Here is a 9,249-nt window from a genome sequence, read left to right on the forward strand (position 1 = left end):
GTCTGAATATACGCTTATCGGATGGCCTCTATTTTCTAAGCACGCTTCCGGCGGTACATTCTTCTTTAAATATTCTGGACCAGGGGCGGGGCTTGCATTAGGGGCGGGGCGAGAAGACACCACAGCGCCTCGCCTGCCGGGCTAGGATAGGGTTGCCCCCGGGGTGCTTCCAGAACACCCCCAACACACACACAAACACACACCCGCTGCGGCCGAACCCAGGGCTGTAGGGGCTAAAGAAGTCTATGGAAGTAGAAGCCAGCACCAGATCCCTGTTCCCTGCGGGACCCTGACAGTTGGGCAGGTGACCTCCAGGATACAGATGGAGAGTCTCCAGAGACAGAGGCTTTAATGGACGAAATTCGCAATAACCAGCTTCAGATTCTAATAAGGAGGAGGGCGAAGAATCAGTGGACGAAGCTAACCTCTTCATACTAACACTTCATCCTCCCACCCCTTTCCCTTCCAGGTCACCATGTCTGCAGCCAATGGCACCCCTCGGGGGTTAGCCGCGGGGGAGGAGGTCTGGGCTGGATCAGGAGTAGAGGTGGAGGGCTCAGAGCTGCCCACCTTCTCAGCTGCAGCCAAGGTCCGAGTGGGAGTGACCATTGTGCTGTTCATTTCTTCAGCTGCAGGGAACCTGACCGTCCTTTGGTCAGTGACTCGGCCACAACCCAGCCAAATCCGCCCGTCCCCTGTACGACTCCTCTTTGCCCACTTAGCAGCTGCTGACTTACTAGTCACTTTTGTGGTTATGCCCCTAGATGCCATCTGGAATATCACTGTTCAGTGGCTGGCCGGGGACATCGCATGTTGGACACTCATGTTCCTGAAACTAATGGCCATGTATGCTGCAGCTTTCCTCCCTGTGGTGATTGGACTTGACCGTCAGGCAGCCGTACTCCACCCGCTTGGACCCCGCTCAGCTGGAAGGAAACTTCTGGGGACGGCCTGGGGACTTAGTTTCCTGCTTGCCTTGCCCCAGGTGAGTGACTTGTTGGGACTCAAGGGTAGACTGGACAATAATTTGGGTAAACAACAAGAGCGTTTGGAGTCAAGGGGTGTGCTTGACCAGTGGTCACCCATTAATGCTCAGAGGGGAGCCTCTGATGTTTTGCAAATTAAGATCATTGCATGTTAACCTGTATCTCTATTAAGAGCCTACATCTTCAAAGCAGTACCCTGTACCTATGCCTTTTTGCATCCTCCAGCTTCTTCTTCAGGAGACTGTTGCAGAAACTCTAGGGATAAAACATATATGGGGGTCTATAAAGAAGACAGTGAAGTCAGGGGCTTTGGTTAAAACTCTGGTACAGTCACTCATCCATTCAAAAAATAGTGTTAATCACCCCTAGGCACACTCTAATGCTCTATCAAGGATTGAGCAGCAAAGACCTGCCTTCAGGAAACTTACTAGAGCAGAAGACATATTAGTATGCAATCATAATAAAGTATGCAGTAAAGCATTATGCTAAAGGTAAGCATAAGGAGCTAAAGAACAATGAGGATGTCTGACCCACTCCTGGACAGTCAGGGAAAACTTCTCAAAGACATTAACACTGATTGTTTTTGATTAAAATAAGAGAGGTGTTAGACAAGTTCAAGCAGGAGGAATGCTGGGGAGGGTGGAAGGTAGAGGAATTCAAAGTAGTTGTAGCTAAAGTTGAGAGCTAGAAAATGGGTGAGTGGGCGCCTGGGTGGCTCAGTCAGTTAAGTGGCTGCCTTCAGCTCAGGTCATGATCCCGGGGTCCTGGGATCGAGCCCCACGTCGGGCTCCTTGCTCAGTGGGGAGCCTGCTTCTCCCTCTCTCTCTGTGTCAAATAAATAAAATCTTAAAAAAAGAAAGAAAGAAAGAAAATGTGTGAGTAATGAGCCTGGATGGGAAGGAAGAGTAGGTTATAGATATTAAGGTTGTACTTTATCCTGAACGCAGTGGAGAGACACTAAGGTAAAAGATGGAGAGTGACATAATCAGATTTGTATTTTTTATTCTAGCTTTATTGTGAAAACTGGAAAGAAAATTAGAAAGAAAATGGAGCATTTGAACTTGAGTACCAGTTCTCAAATCTCATGTATTGACAATGAACTAGAAATCTAGAAAAAAACGAAATATGAAGCAATTCCTTTAAGACCAAAACCAAAACCACCACCTCCCTCTGAGGGGAAGGAGTAGACCAGGATTAGGATTCTACCTAGAAGGGGCTCTGGAATGACAGTGCATTATAGAATCAGATTTAAAATGTGATCCTTAAATCCTCAAATATTAGAAATAGAACTACCAAAAGTTAGTCTGACTATAGTTCTAAGACAAAAAATAGTGCTTCTAACAATGCTGCAAGCAGGACCTCTGCTACCCAAAGCTTTAAAAAACAGCATTGCTGCCTCAGTGCAAAAGGTATTACAGTTGTTTATATGAAGCAAATTTTAAATGTGGACTGGGAGGTAGAAGCCTGTTTTTGTTGCATTGTTTTACTTTGTTTTTTCTGAGTCTAGGCTCTGCTAACTAGCTATATGACTTTGGCTAAATCACTTGAAACCAATGGGCCACAAGATATTAGATAGGAGTTTCATCATTTGTTACATTCTGACAACTGCAATCTCCATTTGTTTCAATGGCAAACTGATGATAACATTATGATACATGTGCAAAAGATGGTATTTTTGGTTCCAAATTAGCATCCTGTTGTATAAATTCTGCATTGCCCGTATGTTCTATTTAAAATATTAATCTTACCTTCAAGGACTAATATGTCAAAAAAAACACCTTTTTTTAAGTGTGGTGAGGGACTATTGGAGTAGTTAGAAATTATCTTTGAAGGCTCAAGTTTCTAAGTATCGTAAGTGGTTGAAAGGAAGGTTTCTATAGTGGGTGATAAACTGCATGTAATAGGGGGAAGGAAAGGCAGAAGGAGGCCTACAGACCAAACTCTAAGTCCAGGAGCCTTGCTTATTTTTAAACCCCTTTTCACAAGATGTCAGATACATCTAGGCATAGTGCAAAAAGAAACCAAACCAACCAACCAAAAAACCTACAAATATATGGACTCAAGACAGGGGAAGGGGAAAGACGACTCCCCGACTAGCTCAGAGTAGCTGATCATAACTCCAAGCCATTCATAAAATTGTGTCTGGGGCAGCTGCTCGCAGTGTGTTTGGGGCCGTGATGTCCGGACACGGCAAACATAAAATTGTGTCTGTGGCTGATACTATTCACCTTTCCTAAAAGTCCCTCACACCTGCTGAAATCACTTTCCCAAATGCCTTAGATCTAGGAATCAGAGACCCACTAAGCTTGACTTTTATCAAGCTAATAGTAACTCAATCTGCCTTACCTGAATCAAGGTACTAACCTGAAGCTCTAAACTGAAAAATACTCTTTAAGATTCAAACCAAAATCTCAGCAATTTACCAAAAAGGGGAAGGGGCAGCCAACAGCATTTGGAAAATGTTAAATTTTATTACTTAACATTGTTTCACCGTTATAGTTATTGTACATAAGACTATCACTAAAGGTCACTTCACAGAGTGGCTGCAAAATGGCCTGAAATTTTAGCAGCACCCATTTTATACAAAATTTCTTTTTCCACAGAATTAGACACATCAAAAAAATCATTTCAGCTAAAAATGTTGGTGAGGTGGTAGAAACATCCTTTTACAAAGCCCAATGTTAGATCAGTACTGGAGGAGGCAAGATTCTTTTAAGTCCCAGGATTTAACAAACTTAATGATTAGCTCCGTAGCCTAAGGGGAAGACAGGGATTCTCAAGTTTTGAACCTTTTAAATATGGCACTATGGATGAACTCAGCACTACCCAGCTTTGCAGAGAATTAAGGATGAACTGGGATAGTGTGACCAGGGAGAAGGGTGAAGGGGGACCAGTTCTAACAGTCCTCAAACTCCACTCCAGCTGTTCCTGTTCCACACCGTCCGCCGAGCTGGCCCAGTCCCCTTCACTCAGTGTGTCACCAAAGGCAGCTTCAAGGCTCGATGGCAAGAGATCACCTATAACCTCTTCACCTTCTGCTGCCTCTTTCTGCTGCCACTGACTGCCATGACCGTCTGCTATAGCCGCATTGTCCTCAGTGTGTCTAGTCCCCGGACAAGGAAGGGGAACCATGGTAAGACCCCAATCCCCGGGCCCTAACCCATACCCTAAAAACTATTGCCTCTAGCCTCATTTACTGATCTGATAGTTTTCTATCAAACCAAAAGTGACATCATAACCATCCCTCTAGCACCTGATGCTACAGGTATTTTCTAAATGCCTCCAGTTGTAACCAGCCTCTAGCCACCCTCCATTGTTGAGTTAGCTGGGCAAGATTGAGGAGGAAGGTGATCAGTGTTCTCCTTTAGTCTTGGACACCATCAAGTCTTCAAGTAGTCTTAGTAGCTCCGTAACACCACATCTCAATCAAAACCTTTCCTCCAGCCTGTCTGTCATACTCCCTAGGGGAGAGGGGGGAGCATATAATCCCAGTTTGGGAAGGGAAGAGGATGTGCAACATTACCTCCTATTTGCCACATTCTCTTCCTTGTATCGGGAGAACTCCAGCTCACCATCCCTGCCTGTTCACCCTACACTCAATTCAGAAGCTGAGTGGTTCTGAATTTGAGTGTTTTCTAAATTCCCAGCCCCTGCCGGTGAATTTGCCCTCCATCGCTCCTTAGACAATCGCTCCCGTGTTCGTCTGTGGGCCCTGCGACTGGCCCTACTTGTCTTGCTGACCTTCGTCCTCTGCTGGACACCTTATTACCTGCTGGGCCTGTGGTACTGGTTCTCTCCCACCATGCTAACTGAAGTTCCCCCCAGCCTCAGCCACATCCTTTTCCTTTTCGGCCTCCTCAATGCTCCTCTGGATCCTCTCCTCTATGGAGCCTTCACCCTTGACTGCCGAAGAAGGCACCAGGAACTTAGTATAGACTCTTCCAGAGAAAAAGGTTCTGAGAGAATGCCCCGACAGGAGATTCAAGCCCTTAGACAGCTGCAAGTACAAACAAACATGGCAGCAGGAAGGACAGGAGAAACAAAAAAGACATTCCTGTAACATCCATTTGCATGGAACAGAGTATACAGGAACAAAATAATTATGTGTTAATATCACAAGAACACCTCACTTCTACCTGGGCTCTCTTAGCTTCCAAGAAAAAGAAGTACTGAGCAGTGTCTCTACTCTCACCCTAGCTGAAACTTGAGACTATATTTAATGTAGAAATTCACACAGAATTGAGGCCCAAGAAGCATCTTCACAGTGACCCAAACTGCCTTACTGTAAATAGTGCTTCCGAGATTGCAATGTTAGAAGAAGAAAGTAATTTTAAATGTACAAAACAAAAATGGGACATTTATTCCTAACTCAAAAACAAAAACCAACCCACTAAGCAAGTAGGGTGAGAGATTAAATATAAACACAGTGAGTTCCACCCCTGCCCTATTTCTCCAAGGCTGCATGGTCAAGTAGAATCTCTGGAGAGAACATCTGGACAACAGAGGACCTGTCAGCGCCGCCTCCGGTCTGGACTCCTGCTGCGTCTTCGGCCACCTCTAGGGAAAAGGAAGGGCCCATCAGAGGAACATAATACAACATCCTTATTCTGTTTTGCTCATGTTCCCTTCACCAAGATAGTTTGCCCTCTCCACTTTACCTCCTCTTGCCCTTGGGTGGACCCCGAACAAAACACCAGTCCACACTGATGGGCTGTCCCATCAAATCCTGGCCATTGAGTCCCTCCATTGCAGCCTGGGCCTCCTTGTATGTTTCATACTCAACTAGAGTATAGCCCTGGGACAAGTGAAAAGACAGAGATCAAAACTCTCATATTCCACCAAACACCACCTAAGTATCCTCTTCCTCAAATCTAAACTCATACTCAAATACAAAAATCTATAAACTTTTAACAACAAATGTACATCATATATCCTTATTGTACATACAAAATGTCTGTTTCCGTCCCTGCTATGTCTGACAAAATCAATTTCCAATCTCATTTTATTTCAACTTTGCTCTTGGCCAATCACAACAAACATGGGAGAACTATCAAAGCTGTCTAAAGGTTATGCGGGAAGAGAGGCAATAGGGTGTCACTTAGGGATACCTTCAGGTATCCTGTACGCCTGTCCAGGTTGAGGTGGATGTTTTTTATTTCCCCATACTCTGCAAATTTGTCATGGATGTCTTCTTCGGTGGCTTCCTCATGGACTCCAGTGACAAAGAGAATCCAGCCTTCAACAGCTGTTGGAGAGGGAGGGAGGTTTGAGCACAAGAGAAAAACTTCAAGCAAGATCACAAGAGTGGACTAAGTGGGGATTCCAGAGATTGGTTAAGGTATCTCCGACCCCATTCCTACTGGGTTTTATTTCATTGGTCCATAATTCCCTACAAACAGATCCCTACAGGCTACATTTTACTTACAGCGTTGCGGTCCAGGTTCATCACCATCCTGTTCCACGCTGTCATAATCCTCACGCATCCGCGCTCGAGACCCTTCTTCTATATGGAACATACAAGAGATCACCAGAAATCCATTCTCCCGCTGTTCCCCATGAGTCTGAATGGGGACTCCAAAACTCGTAGAATATCGCCATTCTAGACCCATTTTCCCCACAAACACTCACCGGAGCCAAAGCCGCGGCCCTTCCGTTTCTTCGCCTTTTCTTTCAGTTTGTGGATGCTCTCTGGAGCCCCAGAAGTGAAAGAATGAGTAACAAAAATAACAAGTATTGGTAACAATAGTCTCTTTACGGACACATGATCTGAAAGCAGCCCCACCACCTCCAGTCCCATTCCCTTCCCGGTCCCGCCCGCATTCCTCCCGAAGGGGGCGCTGTCTCTAATCCAACTGAAACCCGATTCCCCGAATCCCATCCTCCCTGACGGGAAAGGAAATTATCTTCCTATTAGTCCCTTCTCTCGCACCTTCCCCGCTTCCCGCAGCTGCCTCCACTGTCCTCACCGTCCCCATCCTCATCCATGGCGAAATCCTCGCCCCCCGCCTCATGAAGATCCAGCACGTCCGCCATCTTGCCTTCCTTCTCACTCTCGTCCGTGCCGCTCAAGCACTAGGCACCTCGGGAAACTGTCGCGGAGGGGAAAAGTCGCTAGTTAAGTTGACCAATCAAAAGCTAAGTCTAAGTCCCGCCCCCGGCGCGGTGAAAATACGCAAATGAAGGCGGGCCTAGTTCGGGAAGATGCCGGAAGTGCTCTTGTAGCCATCTTGAACAGTTGGTGAGCTGAATGGAGTAAAGCTCTAAGGGACCGCTAGCGGGTAGGTGCAGACAATGGCTTCCTATTAATTAGGGCAGCCGAGGAGAAATACTACTGCCAGAGAAGCACTGCCTAATTTCTTTATTAGAGGACTGTTTTTCGTCTCCTTGGACTCCATACTAGGAAATGGAACTTGATGAATGTTTTTTTTTCTCTCAAAACTTCTAGACCCGTACCCTGTTCGGAGGAGTAGCTGGATCCGTGATGGAAACATTTTTAAAATAGTTCAGTCAGCAATGCTGGCTCAAAAGCTGCTTCCGGTTCGTACTGCAGCACCGAATTTCTCAAGAAAACTAACAGACCTGGTTGTCAGTGAACTAGGATTGGTGAGACGGGTATCAGCTGCTTATTTATTTTTTTAAGATAAACTCTCAAACCCTTGCCACCACCTCCGAAAATTAAAAAAATAATAATAATAATGGCTTTAAACAAAATAGGGACTTTAGCGTCTTTGGGAATGGTGCAGGTATTTCATGTTTAAAAACCTAGGAGTTTTTTGCCTAGGACGCAAAACCCATATTGCCCCCAAATTCTGGAATCCTGATGTAGGCCTTCAACAATAGTGGACTGCGCATCCACTTATTTATTAATTTTTTTAATCAAACAGTTATAATATGTTTATCTAATACTAGAGAAGGTGCTGGCAATAAAAGGAAAAATAATTAGATTATCAACAGTCACTTTATATAATTATATTATGAGAGTGATGATTGCTATCACAAAGTTGTTATGGCAGTACAAAGGAAGTTTATAATAGGACTGGGAATAAGAAGGCTTCCATTTGAACTAGGCCTTTAAGACTGGGTAGTTTTCCAGGCAAAGCAGTTGTACTGAGACTAGGAGACACTAATCCACTCTCCACAGTAGGTAGTGTGATCTTTGAAAAAATCAGCTGGCCCTATCCCTACCAAAAACCCTTCCTTATTCTTGCACTTGGAATAAAATTCAAACATCACCTGCTCTGCCTGTTTCCAACGACTTCCATCACCAAATTCCCTCTCATTAAGCTCTCCCTACACTTTCCCTCAACTATGGTTGTCTCTTTCCCCTCAGGACTTTTGGAACTTCCTGTTCCTGATGTTCTTACTCCAGCTCTTCACATGGCTCATTCAACCTCATCCTTTAGGTCTCCCAAAAATACTGCTGGAATCGAAGTATTCTCTACTTTACTGTCCGTCACTCTGTTTATTTCCTTCACAGAGCTTAAATGCCAGCCCAATTACCTTGTTTACTTTCTATCTTGTTTATTGTCAATTTCCCATTAGAGTGTAATCCTTATGGCAGAGACTCTTATTTACAACAATAGCCTTACAGTTTATTTTATTTTATTTTTTTAAAGATTTTATTTATTTGACAGAGAGAGACACAGCAAGAGAGGGAACACAAGCAGGAGGAGTGGGAGAGGAAGAAGCAGGCTTCCCGCTGAGCAGGGAGCCCGATTCGGGGCTCAAACCCAGGACCCTGGGATCATGACTTGAGCCGAAGGCAGACACTTAACGACTGAGCCACCCAGGCGCCCCAGCCTTACAGTTTAGACCAGTGTCTGGCTCACAGTAGACATTTGATACATACTTATTGAAGGAACAAATAACCAGAATGGCAAGAAATTCTGTTTGCCTGATGCTGTGTGGCTAGGAAATAAAGCTGAAAGTACAGGTTGGGGCCAAAATGTATGCCATGCTAAGGATTTTGGAATTTTATTCTGTAGGCAATAATTTCTCGACTTCAAGTATTTGGGTATTCATGATTTTTCACAATCACAGATAGCCCCCATGATGTTCCTTGATTAGTATTTTTCCTTAAGTAGACTGACTTGTTAATTAAACAAATTTATACTGAATTTAAATATCACTGGCATAAATGTAAAATCTGTATTTTCTTCTATGACAGTTTCAGATTAGACTATAAGTAAAAATGAAAAATGTGAGTGTCTGGGTGGCTCAGTCAGTTAAGCATCTGCCTTTGGCCCAGGTCCTGATCCCAGGG

At 44.6% G+C, this 9,249-nt stretch overlaps 2 protein-coding genes across 5 annotated transcripts; one reads left to right on the forward strand and one right to left on the reverse strand.

The window, feature by feature from the left end:
* Positions 1 to 109: 109 nt before the first annotated feature.
* Positions 110 to 5,173, forward strand: LOC135364119 (gonadotropin-releasing hormone II receptor-like). Its single transcript, XM_064588407.1, is given in 4 exon segments — positions 110 to 985; positions 3,909 to 4,119; positions 4,634 to 5,028; positions 5,031 to 5,173. Coding segments are annotated over 4 exon segments (1,245 nt in total). The 5' UTR covers positions 110 to 475; the 3' UTR covers positions 5,160 to 5,173.
* A 150-nt stretch (positions 5,174 to 5,323) lies between these two features.
* Positions 5,324 to 7,110, reverse strand: RBM8A (RNA binding motif protein 8A). Of its 4 annotated transcripts, none has more exons than XM_045896773.3 (6): positions 6,953 to 7,110; positions 6,615 to 6,674; positions 6,412 to 6,486; positions 6,095 to 6,231; positions 5,645 to 5,781; positions 5,324 to 5,543 (listed from the first exon to the last, which is right to left on the reverse strand). In XM_045896773.3, exons 1-6 carry the CDS (start codon positions 7,017 to 7,019, stop codon positions 5,498 to 5,500), a joined length of 522 nt encoding a protein of 173 aa, XP_045752729.1. In that variant the 5' UTR covers positions 7,020 to 7,110; the 3' UTR covers positions 5,324 to 5,497. The 4 variants fall into 4 exon arrangements, with proteins under 4 accessions (XP_045752729.1, XP_045752728.1, XP_064444476.1 ...); XM_045896772.3 differs by having other exon boundaries at positions 6,412 to 6,489; XM_064588406.1 differs by having other exon boundaries at positions 6,916 to 7,059.
* Positions 7,111 to 9,249: the final 2,139 nt, after the last annotated feature.

The sequence above is a fragment of the Mirounga angustirostris genome, unplaced genomic scaffold (genome assembly GCF_029215605.1).
Source record: "Mirounga angustirostris isolate CCGP_5_RB_7025 unplaced genomic scaffold, mMirAng1.0.hap1 SCAF_4, whole genome shotgun sequence".
Taxonomy (NCBI): domain Eukaryota; kingdom Metazoa; phylum Chordata; class Mammalia; order Carnivora; family Phocidae; genus Mirounga; species Mirounga angustirostris.

Coding starts and splice junctions, on each gene's coding strand:
- RBM8A (XM_064588405.1), bottom strand. CDS start 6,997: ATGAGGCGGGGGGCGAGGATTTCGCCATGGATGAGGATGGGGACGGTG. Junction 6,232..6,411: donor TGAACCTGGACCGCAACGCT/GTAAGTAAAATG, acceptor CCTCTCCAACAG/CTGTTGAAGGCTGGATTCTC. Junction 5,544..5,644: donor CCACCCAAGGGCAAGAGGAG/GTAAAGTGGAGA, acceptor CCTTTTCCCTAG/AGGTGGCCGAAGACGCAGCA.